The sequence below is a fragment of the Phytophthora infestans genome, genomic scaffold (genome assembly GCF_000142945.1).
Source record: "Phytophthora infestans T30-4 supercont1.24 genomic scaffold, whole genome shotgun sequence".
Classification (NCBI taxonomy): domain Eukaryota; phylum Oomycota; class Peronosporomycetes; order Peronosporales; family Peronosporaceae; genus Phytophthora; species Phytophthora infestans.
The window spans coordinates 420,359-436,273 of NW_003303735.1; the positions used below are offsets into that span (position 1 = coordinate 420,359).

The window sequence follows — 15,915 nt, forward strand, 5'->3', positions numbered from 1 at the left end:
TACGACAGTGCACACCGCCGTTCTGAGCGACGTGATGTTCCTCTTCAACTGCATCGGGTCGAACAGGAAGCATTGCTTTTTCTCCACATCAACGTAAAAAGCACCCCAATGATTTCCGAGATTGACCGCACTAATAAGTTTCTTGACCTCTGGTTCAGCAGCACCATACGAGCGAGCGATCCGCTCCCTCTGCTCCGACATAGCAAAGTCTAGAAAGCGGAGGTTGACGACGCCGACATCTTCATAAGTCGATCGCATCATGAACAACGACCCAATAATTGATCCAGAGTGCAACCACACATTTTCTCGAAAATCGAGGAACTCGCTACCAAACTAGGCGTGTTTTCCAACGTACCACCTCCCCAAATTCAGGTCCCCAACGGTTTTTTGTGGTCCGCCTGACCAAACATCATAAAAATATTCATTTTGTGTCAGTTTTGTACAGGTTCTGTGTAACTTTGGTTTTTGAGTATGGTTACCTTCGTGATGTTCACCGATTCTATAAATGGTTCCACAATGGAATCCACTTGAATCTCCACTTTGTCGATCCACTCCATAGTTGCCTTCACCATCTTGAAGTAGTTCTGGGCTGTCACTACCAAATCCATCAGCTTCAACTGCCCGTAGGTTGCACATCCGTATTCATCCCAGCGCGCAAGTAGGTCTTGATTGCCTTTGTCATCAATTGCGTGGATGGCCTTTCGGATCTTCTCACCTTGAGGAATTGCCTTAATGACAGGGACCGGTTGGCTGACGTTGTACTTGCGCACCACCAATGGGCCCACCACTTCCACACTTGGTAGCTCCAGTCTGTCCAGAAGAGGTCTTGTTGTGCTACTGCTATAAGGCCCGCTGAGGATCTCCATGTGGCACAGCTTCACCGCGCGCACCTTCTTCCCTTCCCTGATGCAATTCTGGATGCGCTTCGCTTCTTTCAGCTCCTTCTTCGACACTTCTTTCTTCTCAGCTCGCTTAGATAATCCTAATCGTTTCGGTGGGGAGCCAAACACAATCGGGGCGGCGGCGCTGCCAGCATTATTCGCCGCTAGTTTCTTCTTCGGTGCTGAGTTTTTTTTTTGTACAATTTCTGTTTCGGCCTCCGTTTCCTTCGAGACTTCAGAGGTGGTAGCTTTACGAGCCGGGTCTTCCTCCTCTTGGTCCGACGTTGACATAATGGGCTGGTCTTCGTCAAGTATCTTATTCCCGCTCAGTTCTCCAAAAGACAGTTGAGAAGTAGTGACGCTGTTGGTGACGAAACTTGCGACAGGTTAGGGAAAACGCTGGGTGTTGCTTCTGGCTCAATACCCGCGAAGTCTTCTAGCTGACCGGTGTGTAGAGCAGTATGAAAACCCTCGAGCCACTTCATCGCTAGTCGAAAGGTTGTGGACGGCTGTAGAGACATCACGTCGATGATTTTCTCAGAGAGCTGCTTGCTGCGGCTGTACTTGGTGTCTCTGTCAATTGCCGGTAGAGCTTGGATGGGTTGGCAGTTCACCGGGGTGGGACCACCAGCAGAGACGTCTCCTGTTTCAATGTTGCTAGCTGGACTCTGTACGATCCACCTCGACGAAAAAGTCCTCATCGACGGAACCACTGTCTCGTAGTTTGCTTTACTGCGAAGGAACATGATGTGTCTGCATGGTAGAAGACACGTCTGCCTGAAATTACAGTCACACGTACAGAGCTACAACAGAAAACAAGCGTCAATTTCCAAACAGAACATAATACCATAGACCGAAAAATACACAAAATACGTACCCCCGCATTAACGTGGTATGTTTTCTTAGTTGCAGGATTGTTAGCGTCGTCCTCATACCGTCCACTTCAATGTCGTAGGACGCATTCAAACCCAAGGCCAATTTGTTCTGCTCTTCCACCATCTTAAATGCGTAGTTGCTCAGCTGTATTGCTAAAGCAGTCAGCTTCGGGTCTTCGGACATTGGAGGCCGGCTACCAACGCGATAGAATTTAGCTAAATACCATTCCTCCGCATAATTCTGCATCGTAATCAACATGGGGACCGGCTCGTCAATCGTGAAATTGCCATCCACAATCTCCTTGACTCGTCCCCACTTCGACTCCAACCGGTTGTTAGTCTTGTTCTTTAAGTGCGGCACACCGCCACGCTTGAACAACACCCATTCTTCGGTAGTCGTGTCCCAGTGTTTCATGAAACCTTCGTACAGCACATTTTCTTCATCTTTGCCGACCGTCTCATGAAGCGCGTCCTTAAAGTCATCGTATTCCTGTTGAGATTCCGCGTTTACCAGTCCTTTCATGATCACCTTTAACTGCTTAGTCCCCCGTCTGCCAGCTCGACCCAAACGAGAGCACTGCTTCTTCAACCAAGTTTCCACGTGCCAGCGACATAGCAACTGCGTTGCATTAGGCCACCCCTCATTCAGCACTTCCTTTTCGTGGAGAGCCTTGTCCGTCATTACCACTCTGATCTTGGGCCAATCCGGATTGTTTTTCTTGAAAACGTTCACAGCTAGAGCTAAATTTGGTTTCTCTTCTGTCAGTACCAGCGCATGCTGCACATACTGGCCCTACCAACACACAAAACAGAATATAAGTTAGTTCTGTATTTTTTTGGTAGTACTCTTCACTCAGTTATTACCTTCCCAAACACATCATGAACTGCGAAACTAAAGAGTTTGTAGCGGTTTGCGTTGGTTTCATGCGTCGAATCAACCAGAACAACTTCGGGAAACGCTGCAAACAACCGCTTTTGCCTTGCAGACTGAAACGTCACGACTCGAACCACGTTACTCTCGCTGTCCACTATGAATTCAGCCGTATTTCCTGGGGCGCTTTCAATGAATTCACCCACCACCGACAGCGCGCGCTCTGCATCACTTTTTCCACCGCGGAACACCTGCTTCGCTGTCTGAGTCATGTTATGTACGTCTTTCAAAGTTGTGCGCTTGCCTAGACAGCCAAATCAGAATTAGTGCAACAAAAAATACACCGAAGATCTACAAAACGAATACGGTACCTGTCTTGGAACGAAGATACTCTAGTATACCTCTTGGTTTTGCACCATCCTTGGCCATCACAGCGACGTCTTCGCGAAGTTGCGGGCTATCAAAACGTCGGATCTCAGCGTAGTTAAACCACTGGTGGTGTGTCAAGCTGTCATTGTGGATGCCGGTTTCTTTCACCACCAAATAAAATCCTTTTACACCAGGTCTAAGTCGCACACGAGCATTCACACGCGCCGTACAGCCTGTTAAACGCACATAGTGTGCTCGCGTTGAGCAGTGCCCTTGCTGTCGAACGGCATTCCATGCGTACACAGGTATGTTCTGCTATACAATTCCCAATCATCGGGAAGCAGTGTGCCGCCAGTCGCTCGCCTTCCCTTCGTCTTCTTAGGGTCTTTCTTCTTCGCCTTCTTCTGCTCGGCAGAAATCTTCCGGTTCCTTGCAGCGACTGATGTGCTCGTACGGCAGGAAAAGCTGGAATGTAGCCTCCTGGAACTCTGCAAGCACCTCGTAAAATTTATCCCACGAGTTCCAAAAGACGGGAAAACCTTCCAGGAAAGACCTAGCAACCGGTATATCCTCCGAATTAGAAAAATTGATATCCAAAGATAAATGCGATGCCATCTTGTGTGTATTCGGTTCATCTTTGGTATTAAATTCTTTTTGTCTTTCCTCCTCGTGATTCACACTGGACTCTGTGCTTTCACTGGACACGTCTTCCATCGCACCATCTTCTTCGTAGTCGCCGTCATTACTGTCACCATGCGAGGCAAGCTCATCTTCCCCATCCAGCTGGTCGAGAACCTCCGCCAGCGCATCGTTATTTCCAACACCATCCAAACTTGCGCCCAAATCATCCATGTCCGTTATCTCCTCGCTGGCAACATAGTCCGAATGCGTGCTTTCATCGGCTTGCAATGTCTTCAGAACCTCCGCTTCCCATCTGAATTCTTCGCCCGGGGCTGCAAGCGGTGAGCTCGTCTTGCGTTGATTTGGAAAGCGATCACCGTACTTCGCGCCTAGCACACGCTCCTGGCGCGTCGTCAGTTTCTTCCCGCCGTGTCTTACAACTTGAGCGAGAGGGGGCAGTCGTCTCGCTGGTGGCTCAACGTCTTCTTGCGCAGCGCGAGTGGCGGACCGAATCTTCACGCGGTTTGCTTCCGCTTGCTGCTGGCGCGATAGCACGACGGAATCCCGGGAAGGGGTCTTGCGCTGCTTGCTGTGGCCAGGATAAGGAGGAAGCTCTTCTTCCGGTGGCTGTGCATTACACAACAGCACGTTAAACAGCTAAGAGCACTGCAAGGAGCCATACAGCACGGCTTACCATCGATTTGAGTGGGTTGTCTGGGAGCGGGAAAATCTTCGAATGAGCGGTCCAAACGGCCACGCAGACTTTCAAAATTTTGAATGTCTCAATTTTGCTGACACGGCAGGCGGAAGTTATTTATTTGTCCTGCGCAACTGCATGATAGCAGCTGGGGATCTGTTACTCCGTATATTTTGAAAATACCGAAATCATACAGAACCAAACCGAATATGCTGCTTCTGTAGTGTGGATATTCTGTTGCTCTAGACTTCTCCTCATAACAGTTTCGAATCGTATGAGTACTAATTTTAAAAGCAGCTGTAGGCTGACCCATTATTCACCAAAGATGAAAACAAAATTCCTGGCTAAAACTGTTTGACGATTCTGTATTGTAACCATATTTATTCAAGCCTGCTAGTCGTGATTGGTCCTCTGCTGTCGAAACCCGATAGGACATAATTCGGGCTTGCTACTAAACTAGCAGTATTACTTTCCTGCTGCTTTTTCCTACGTTTTCGCATGGCTACACTCGGCCTTTTTAATACATTTTCGTCCCAGCTTACAGACCGCACCTATCTTTCTAACTTGGCCTAACTAAACCAAAATTACAAAAAAAAAACACCACACAAAATAACTCACGCAACTGTTGAAGTAAGCATCTCCGATGTGATGATGGATATCTAGTGGAATATAATTGTGCTATTTCATATAGAGAAATCGTATATAACTGGACTGGTTGGTGGAGTAATTCCCCCCCCCAGAACACCAGACTTTATAATTCATCACTTCTCCTTTTACCAAGTCTAACACAAGTGCCTTCACCTTCTACACTCAAGACTTCCGTTCCACTGTGGCCGCCTAGGCTACTCTACTTTTGTCCTCACTCCATACTGCACTGCCCTAACAACTCTGCTCAAATCATCCCTCGGACAGGTTATAAGCCCAACGCTCAAATGCAAAGCGCCACCTGTCTCAACAGGAGAAGAACCCAGCGTATCTCCAAGGGACAGATGACGGATAGGAGGCGAGACAACATACCATACCTCCAAGCCGCATGAATGGTCAGGAGCCCGATGAGGTGGAGGAGACCTGAGAGAGAAACCGCTCAATGGACACCAACTTGCATAAGGCCACGTTGCCAACTTTGCACCAGCCACTGAGCTGTAGCACTTCATGCGCTATTGATCGCCATGCTGGGAGACCATGTTGCCCTCTACGCCAGCAAACAAGTTGCGCGTGGTGAGCAGAACGTCTGGCACCCGGTATCAAGCCAGAGAAGAATCTCCCCGGACTTCGCACCATACGCACTGCGTATTAAGCCTGAAAAACGCGGCGCGTTTGGGTTGTAATTGCGCCCACGAAGATAAGCACACACATTGGCCCGCTATAATCGGAGCACATGGGCAGAAGTGTCGCCCACGCATTGACCCGATCTAAGCGGAGCATACAGGCCGTAGTATCGCCCACTGTAATACGCCCCGCGTAACGAGCCTGCTCTGCTATAAGCAGAGCATACGCGCTGTAAAATCACCCAGTGTAATACGCACTGCGTAACGAGCTTGCTATAAGCAGAGCGTACGGGCTGTTATATCGCCCATGATAATATTGGAGTTATCATGTTACTTTCTTCACTACTACTACCTCCGTTCGGAGAATAAACCACCTTACCAATAAGATTACAGACTGCTTAAACTCAATACCCTTGTAAAAGAATCTAAACTGGTTCCCGCGGTACCCCGTCTAAGGCGATAAATTCCCTGCAAAACTGTCGGCTGTTTGAATCTCCCGCCCATTTGCCATCGCTCACTTCGCAAGATCAGCAGGGCGACGTCGCTGGCGTTCGTGCGGTGGTGATCGGCAACGTTAGCTGCTAGCCACCTTGCAACGGCCCCCGATTATTGCATGCAATAGTGAAGGTATGGACACATAACATGTCCAATTTGCTGATGCCGGTCAAGGCCTGTGTATCGAGCGGATGTGCGACGAAGTCTTCACGCTTGTCGCTCAACGACATCCGCTGTCGTGAATCAAGCGCATGCTCAAGGCAAACATCTCTGCAGTGGCTCACGGATTCAGTAGTTTACGAGCTTGCTGCTGAAATGGCGAACAAAAACGCCTGCAGCTACAGTGATGTGGTGAAACAAGCACACCCGCAATTGAGCAATTTGATCATAAAAGCCGGGTCTATTATCGTTTCAAAGGCCAAAGCTCCTGGAACGCAGTGTCTTGCGTGGCACAGCTATGTTGGCAGCACAGTATGTACTGGGCATGCACATGTTTTATAGAAGGATCGGTAGCCCTCCGCAAACTTTATAAGCATGAAGAACAACGAGGCGGAGCGCTGTAAATTTGTTTTGGAAAGGTGATTAATTTTCCGAGCGGAGGTAGTACTACAAACAATAATGGCAGGACACTACCATTGTAGTGTAAAGAAAGCAAGCCACCGTGCCTCTGCATATTCAGACTAAGGGTTATTTATCGTAGTAATTGTATGATCCAACAATCAAAAGGTTTGATTCAAAATTAACGAAGAGATCCAAAGATGGCAAGCCTTCGAGCCACTGCCATCGACGTTGCTACATATTGTTTACAAAGAAAACTAGAGAAGAGAAATCAAAGTCCAAGCGAGCCACTGAGCCGCTGGCACTACCGACAATCCTAAAGAAAAAGAAATAAGGAGTGAAAATACACTTCACACACGAAAACGTCAAATCGACAATGCAAACACAAATGATGCCTACTGCCCAATTCAACCAAGTAAAAAACTGTGTTGAACTCTAAGTTAAACAACCTCAAGAAACTGGGGGCCTTAATCTGAAAAGATAAACCAAATAAAAATGAGGAGCTGGAATATAACTTAGAATGAAAGGCAAGCACAAAAATGCATAAGCGGCTCACCGGCAAAACACGCCCACTGTTTAGAAATACAAAAAATAGAAATGAAAAATTTAAAGAGAAATTCGTACATTCAGCAAATGTTATGTAAACATTGTGTGAACATTTTCAGCAGAACACGCCCACTTTTGGCGCCAAAACAGATGATCGCCATGCTGTAACTGACTTGTTTTTAGTATTCAAATGAAAAATAAGCCCACTGGACTTCAAACCGCCAATGTAATTGCCCTCACAACGCATTTTGCGCCCAAGACTATCAAGTACCGCCCCAAGCCCCGCCCCAAGCTTCACTATGCAGACACCGTACTTGTACCACGTAGAGGACGAAGGTCTCTTCGTCCTCTCTGAAGTGATGGAGGTGACGTGCGACGATGAGACCTGCGCCCGCTGGTGCATGGACGTGGGTCAGATAGACAAGCAGAAGCGATGCCCAAGTTGCGGAAGCCTCATGAAGCCATCTTTGGCCCGAAAGCGCTGGCGATGCTCTCGCAGGACTAAGCATACCGATGGAAAGGAACAACCCATTGGCATGCTGACCTGTTCATTCTTCAACGATGCCAAGCTAAAGCTACACCGGGCCGTCCGCCTCCTCTTGGCCTGGGCCATGAGGCTCTCTCAGGTGCAGGCAATGGAAATGGCCGAGGCGAGCGAACGCACAGTGCGCGACTGATATGCGTACTGCCGCGGAACGTGCTCGAAGGAACTCCTGAAGACCGAGTTCAAGGTGAAGTTGCACAATTACTATGCTTAAGTTGCTTAACCCTTCTAGAACGGTATTCTGTATACTACAGAATAAGAGTTTTCGCAGTATTTAATATCCAGAAATGTTGACTGCGCTGTCGAATCTCGCATCTATTATTTTGTATGTGTGCTGATCAGTCGACCGCTCCTAATAGATCTGCGCTGGGTAGATAGCCGGGGATTAGCGTGTTGGCATAGAAAGACGAGTATAAGGTGTAAAAATTGAGGTGACAGCCCACGCAAACGCGTGTCAGCCACTCCATCTTTCCCCATTCGGAAAGATGAACGGTTCTGGAGAGAAGTCGTTCACGCAGCTGTGGCGTGACCTGTGCAAGGAAGGATGGAAAGCTCGTAAGTCCACCAGTATCGCTAAAGACCACCGCTACGTAAAGCCAGGAATCAAGGGCCGCCTCGATGAATCGCGACGCGGATTAGACTTCTTTGAAAGTGGGTGGATGTGATTGTAGCTTATAATTTTCGGTGTACTAATGTCTGCTTTGAACCAGGTGAGAAGGATCTTATGGCGTTTGATCGTCTCTCAGGCCTCCTGGATCACCAACCTTCCAGCGCATCAGTGGGCTCTGTCGTCCGACGACCCATTGGTAAGCAAGCAGCTTATGCAGCCATCGGTATTGACCCCCCATGCGTTCCATCCCCCACGACAAACCAGGCTTCAGTGGCGCCGGCCACAACTGCGAGTTGAGAATTGGTCGCGACTGTTTCTTTGCCGGCTTCCCTCGGTTCAGCACCTGATGATACGTATACGGCGGCGGTTATCACGAAAGTAGTTGAATCTCAAGCGATAGAACCAGCCGGTATAACAGATGCTACAGAACAAGGTGATGGATCAGATGATGTTGTTCAGGATGATACAGAATTGCATCCCAGGGAGAACGCGACAGATGAAGAAGAAGGCAAAACTGAGAGCGGCGATCTGAACGAGACTGAAAACTTCGTAGATTTGGACGTGTTCGACAGGGATAACTTCATGGAGAGTCTCCATAAGGAGCCGCTGTTTGGCCCGACAGATGATGACGATGTGAACTTGGTGGATAGCGCTGACTTCTGCGATCCTGATTCAGATGCAGATGATGATGGGATATTGGAAGACAATGAGGGGACTACGTCTTCTCTAGAAGGTGCCAGCGATGTTGAAGATGTCCCAATGACTGAAGACGTCTCTGAATCTGAACTGTTGGGGTTTACGGAAGATGACTTACGTGATATCGCTGGGAATGGATGGGTGACGTATGGCGAAGACCACAGCGGTAAGCCCGGATAGCACAGAATAACTTAAAACGCATATAAACTAAATCTGTATATGACATATTTGCAACAATGTAGAGGATTTTCAAGTTGATGCGACTGCGGACTATTATGACGGAGAATTTGGGCCTACGCGTTCTGCAGTTGCGTACGCAGATTCTCCATTGGGGATGTTCTTTTACCTCTTGCCAAAGGAACTATGGAGTCATATCGTTAAAGCGACGAACAGATACAGAGCCCAGAATATCACCGTCATTGCCACGTCACGTAGGAACAAGTTGCTGGCTCGGCAGGCCAAGGATCCTCGCATCAGTGTTCCTGATTTGGCGGATATTGAGAAGGCCTGAAGAAGTTCAAGGATATACAGCCCCATGAGATCGTACACGTCGTAACATTACTCTTTGCTCGCGCAATAGCACCGATTCGAGATGGACTTGCCAAACATTTGTCTACCGATGAAGAAGGTGCTGTTCCACGAGGAACGTTCTCGCGCTACATGAAGCGTGATCGCTTCGTAGCGATCTTGAAGTTTCTTCGCTTCAACAACAATGAACAAGGTGGAGTGCTTGTGGATACGGCCTGGAAAGTTCGACCTCTACTGCAAGCTGTTGAGACAACGTTGCGCCGTGGATATCGCCTCGGAAAAGTAATCTCTTTTGACGAAGGTATGATGGCTAATCGAAGCAAATACAACCCAATGCGCGTCTTCATGCCAGACAAGCCCCGCAAGTATGGCACCAAATTCTACATGACGTGTTGTGCTGACACCGCGTACTGCTCAAGTAAGGACATGCTATTCTAAATATTACCGAACATCCTATTCTGGAGGATACAGATTAACATGGAGTGTACACATGATATTCTGTATGTGATATAACTTAGAGTGGAAATCTACTGTGGAGCTGACAAATCGAAGCAGAAGAAGAGAAAGGCACCAACAGACACACTGGGACTTGGCGCAAAAGCTGTCGTAAGAAAGATCTCGAAGGTGTTGATGGACCAGCCGAAGAAGCGACTGATTGTTACCGACAGTTTTTACTCGACCGTATCGCTCAGTCTGAAGCTGCTGGGCATGGACTTGTACCACGTCGGGACTACACGGACCGACAGGTTAGGCTGGTGCCCAATTCACGTCACGCAAAAGAAAATACCACAGCACATGCCACGTGGAACCTACCGTATTGCCCAAGCGCGAGACCACCCCGAGCTCGTCGCACTGAGCTGGATGGATTCCAAGCCAGTGAACATGCTCGCTACACGATGTAGCACGCGTCGCACCAGTGTTTTCCGCACGCAGAAGGATGGAACCCGCACTCCAGTTCCATGTCCACAGCTGGTCGTGGACTACGGCCTCGGTATGGGTGGAGTTGATGCCCACGACCAGCTACGACTTCACCGCTACAGTAATTAAAAGTGCATTTCGCTCCGGAAAAATTACAAGCAGCTATTCCTGTGTATCGTAGACATGGCAGTTGTCAATGGTTACATTGGTCACTGCATTACAGTCAATTAAAGAGGAGAGAGCCATCTACACACGCAGAATACTTGCGCCGCTTGCACGCACAGCTACTGGCGCTGCGTACAATCAACTTCGAGACGCATCTCAACGCAGAGGATCTAGTTTCAGGGCCGATACCCCGCTAACAACACTCGTTAGTGAACACAGACGATTACTACACAAAGGGAACGCAGCACAAACGAAGACAATACTTGCGCAAAGTGTGCTCCGCGTACGCCGATGCCAATACCAAGTCATTTGAGACCAGCTTCTTCTGCCAGGAATGCAGTGACGCGTTTGGTGGACGTGTGCCGCTTTGCCGTCAAGTACGGCTCGTCGAAAGCGGTAACTCGCTAACATGTGCGCAGATTTGGCCCGACACTTGGAACGATGGTTAGTGCATTCCGCCAGCTCTAAAAAAGAAGATAAGATTCCGTAAGCGTAAAAAAGATAATGAGACTGAGGAACAAGATAACCGTAAGGCTAAAAGATAAGAGCACTTACACGGCGTATAGCGATCTCGTAGTGGCGCGCGCAGAGAAGAAATTGCCCTGTTCCTCCTCACTAATCCGTTAGTTAGGAACTGGGCAAATTCTTCCACTGCGCGTGGCCCAGGTTTGGCGCGCGCTGTTTGGCGCCAAAGATGGGTGGCTGAAACCTAGAGATGGCCACTTCCTGTGATAGTACCGAAAATGACGGGTATTGCTTGGTTGGAGGTTTTGACCGTGTTCTGTTCAATCGGGAGCCAATAGAAAATCGCTATTTGATCTGATGGTGGATACATTGTGGGATCTATGCCCACTTCTGTGGCTTCTCTGCGTTCAGTCTGCTCCGTTTATTTACAACAGGTGCGAAAGGGCTCACCACAGCATGCTTTTCGCAGGTTTTCTGGCATACTTTAATCAAGGTATTTCCTTATTCTGTAGGATACAGAATAAGAGGCCGTTCTAGAAGGGTTAAGTTGCTCTAACCTTGCTGGTATCGTGCGTGTAGATTGGAGGTGACGGTCACATAGTGGAGATTGACAAGACTAGCCTGGCCAAGAAGCGTAAATACAATAGAGGCCGCCACTACCAGGAATACTAGCTTTTTGATGGCGTGGAGCGCGGGACTGGAGGATGGTTTGGACGGATCGTATACGACAAACGAGCAAAGTAGACACTTCTTCCCATAATCAAGAAGTTTATCAAGCCACGGTAAGTTTATTTACTTTTTTGGTAATCGGTGCCTCATTTAATTTTATTTTACCAATTATTTTATTTTGTAGAACTAAGATTATGTCCGACATGTTCGCTACGTACGTTTGTGAACGTGGCAGCAAGCAACATACTCTCGAGAACATTGGTCTCCTGCTGTCTATGAACTACACGCATAGCTGTGTCAGCCACAGCCTCAACTTTGTAGACCTGGTAGCGGGAACACATACTAATACTATTGAGGGGCTGTGGGAGACCCGTATCAAGCGCCACATTAAAAGCATGCGAGGCATGACCAAGGACAAGCTCGACTCCTACTTAGATGAGTACATGTGGCGATCATGGGGTTTTTTCGCCAAAGGCTTCAATCGGTCAATACTTTGCTGGTCTGGTAGTTGCCATTATAAGAAATGAATAATATATTATTTCATTATTATTTTTTCTTATTTCTAGACAGTGGGCGTGTTTTGCCGGTGAGCCGTATAAGCCTCTGCCATAAAATGTCTCGACAGATAATGAATGGCATACTACCAAGCTTTGTCGGACATTCAGCTTCCTGAACAGTAAAGATATGCTAACAAAGCCTCTATCTATGCTTACCGAGCAATAACACTTTTTGCATGAGCAATGTCTCTAACAATTGACTAAATAGTGTGCATGCTTCTCACTAAAGAACTATAATAAAATCCGGAATACAATCCGAAGAGCCACTAAGGAGAAAAATGCCCTAAATATGTGAGCTAGGTAAAATGTGAGTGAAGTGTGTTCCGACTGAGAATATTGCTTTGGTGCAAGCATTGTTACCTAGCTGCTCACAGCATATTTATGCTACATTCACAAAAGAAATATAATGAACAAAATCAAAACGCAATTTGCATGATGCAAATACAAAATTGCAAATTTCACAAAGGCTGCCTAGCTTGTACGACAAAAAAATACCCCAAACGTTGAAATACAAATACTTAAGGAAATGTATGAAACTGGGAGGCATCAATGCCAAAAACGGTTCACGCGTTCGCCAAACTTTAACATATATTGTCACTAGCAAAAGTTTCAAACATTTCCAGCATAAATTACCAAAAGAATGAGAAAATAAATATTCAGCACTATATGACTACAAAGCAGGCCTACAAAAGCCTCTGTCTACAGAAAACAAACTATAGTTTTACTGCATCAATTCCATCTACAATGAAATCGATAGTTTGCAAATCTATCGCTAGCGCTTGCGAAGTAAAAAGTAAAATTATAAACTTCCAAACGAGAAACAACTCGATGAGCCTCTGGGGAGAAAAATAACCCCAACGACGAGAGCTTGCGCACTTACTGCAAACATGATGCGTACGCTACCGATGAAACTGTTTGATGTTATTCATGCTTTTAAAATGATGTAGCCTTTCTTCAAAAATATGTGAAAACTGTAAACTCTCAATAAAAATAGTCAGAACAATTTGAAAATGACTGCAGCACCTATATCAACCATTTCATGAAATTGGGAGGCAATTTTATAAGACCTCAGCAACGAAAAACAAAAACGAAACCACACAGTGTGAAGAAATATCCACATATGAAAGAGCTAAACAATGGCAGTTTAAGAAATGAACAAAGCTAAACGCTTACACAAAATATATAGAGATAAATTTGGTGAACAGGTGTAGCCTTGAAGGTTTCCTGAGTAGCCAACAGCAAAGCGAACAGGTTTTGATCCCTAAAAATAAAGGTTTTGCTGGGGTAGCTTCTACAAATTCGTACAACTAAAACGATTATAGCAACAACAGAGCGAACAGGTTTTGATCCTTAAAGTTAAGATTTTCCTGGAGTAGCTTCTACAAATTCGTATAAGTAAAACGATAACAGCAACAATTCAGCGAGCACGTTTCGATCCTTAAAACTAAAGGTTTCCTGAAGTAGCTGCTACAAATTCGTTTAACTAAAACGATAATAACAACAATCACTACGGTGAACAGGTTTAATCCTCTAAGGTTTTCATGAGTAGGCAAAATAACAATGAAAACATGAAATCAGCACAGTCCCTGCCAAAACAAAAGCGGCAACAAAATGACAAATCTGACAAACAAAGTCGAAGGAAAAATATTATCAATATCCAAAAGAAGATCTTCAGTGAGGCTCGACAGCCATGCGTTGCCCCCCGCCTTCGCTAGGAAGAGCTGCAGGTTCTTGGCGTCGCATGTGATCGTCGATGCGTTCTCCTCCTTGATGGCTTTCTTCAAGTGCCCCACCGACTTGTTCTCATTAATGTCCACAGGGAACGTGCTCCCAGCCACATCAACGACAGCACAGAACAAAGTAACCATAGTCTTCGAGCCGGCTGATTCTGTAATATGAGAAAAGGGGATAAAATGTTGCACTCGTACCTAAGCGGGAAAAGAAGGTGATGTCACAGTAGGGGGATAATTTTGCACACATTCTCTGGATTTTATCTAGAGTCCCGTGATTGTTTAGCGATTTCGCTTACCCTGTCATAGCAGTTTCGAATCGTATGAGTACTCATTTTAAAAGCAGCTTTTAAAAGCAGCTTCCTTTTCATAAATAATCTAATGCACGTAGGCTGACCCATTGACCAAAGATGAAGGCAAAATTTCTGGCTAAAATTGTTTGACGATTCTGTATTGTAACTATATTTATTCAAGCCTGCTAGTCGTGATTGGTCATCTGCTGTCGAAACCCGATACGACATAATTCAGACTTACTACAGCACTAGCAGTATGGTCAGATTTTCCTTTCCTACTGCTTTTCCCTACCTTTTCGCATGGCTACACTCGGCCTACATTTTCGTCCCAGCTTACGGACCACGCCTATCTTTCTAACTCGGCCTAACTATGCCAAAATTACAAAAAACAAAAAAATCACACAAATAACTCACGCCCTGATAGGGCGATATTTGCGGACCTGCGACACTGACTGGACGATCAGACCGTCCCTCGCCCTCGCGATTGGACGTGAGGTGCACACTTCTGCCGAGCACGAAGCGCACCGATTGGATGCAAACTGCGTTGACGATTGATTATTTACATTTCGCTACTCCAACCTTTCGTATATACAGTAAATCGGGCAAAACAACCCCTCATTTTGTAAGAGCTCTGTATTTTTTTCACACACCTTTCAAAGTAGAGACGATAGTTTAATATTATTTATGTAGGCTTTAAAGCCCGCATTTTGTAAGAGCTCTGCGATGTTATTTTCCACACACTTCTCAAACTAGAGATGATAGTTTTTTATTAAACTATTCAAAGTTTAATTAACGGAGGCTTCACAACCTTTGCGTTAGCTATACCAAGGTATCGCATGCGCGCATGGTACGTACGTGGTAGAGTTTAAAATTATGGCTATTGTTTAAAAAAGTAAGTTGTGCTCGCAAAAAGAAAAAAAAACATTATTGAAGCGATTGCAAAATTTTATTATCTGTTTAATTACGGGTACCAGCATTAAATGGCCGTGTATTGGCTGATATTTCTGACGTATTTTATGATTTAAATAATAAAGTACTTATGCTAAAATAAGGCTACTATATCGCTTAATAAAATACGCCCAGCAGTAAATATCCTAAGAATACCTAATATTTTTACGCACGTTAGTAATCGTAAGAGTTTGCCCACAGTTTGCAGCATGGCGAGGCCCACGTCGAGCAAAACCAAGATTGACGTGTTTCTGCTGAATCGGCAGCGGTCTGCGACAGATTCTCGGGCGCCTTGAGTCTGATGTGGGAAACTGCTGTACACGTTCCGCACAATCAGCGGGCGGGACATCGTGCGGCGCTGTATTGCCTACGAGAACGGCCCAAAAGCGGTTGCGTTCTGGGAGGAAAAGCCCCCCCCCTAATTCGGCCGAAGTGCGATGCCAGGAAAGCACGGCAAACATCAAGAAGGCGAGGGGTCCTGACTGTTGCACCAAGAAAAAAATAGGCGAAGCCACCCTCGCAAGCTGACCGCCCGAACCGCCAAGTATATCGAGCAAAAGAAGCAGAAGAAGATCAAATGATTAGAATATACTCCCTTTAAGGCCCCCATT

The 15,915-nt window shown here is 46.4% G+C and overlaps 1 protein-coding gene and 1 pseudogene across 1 annotated transcript; both read right to left on the reverse strand.

Annotated features, from left to right (window-relative positions):
- Positions 1–11,659: 11,659 nt before the first annotated feature.
- Positions 11,660–12,291, reverse strand: PITG_12088 (uncharacterized protein; the record flags this gene model as incomplete). The annotated part of the gene is made up of 5 exons (XM_002900671.1): positions 11,660–11,763; positions 11,806–11,854; positions 11,964–12,039; positions 12,082–12,195; positions 12,269–12,291. 5 exons carry the CDS (start codon positions 12,289–12,291, stop codon positions 11,660–11,662), a joined length of 366 nt encoding a protein of 121 aa, XP_002900717.1.
- Positions 12,292–13,988: 1,697 nt separating this feature from the next.
- On the reverse strand, positions 13,989–14,201 carry PITG_22953 (annotated as a pseudogene; the record flags this gene model as incomplete).
- Between the last annotated feature and the right edge of the window lie 1,714 nt (positions 14,202–15,915).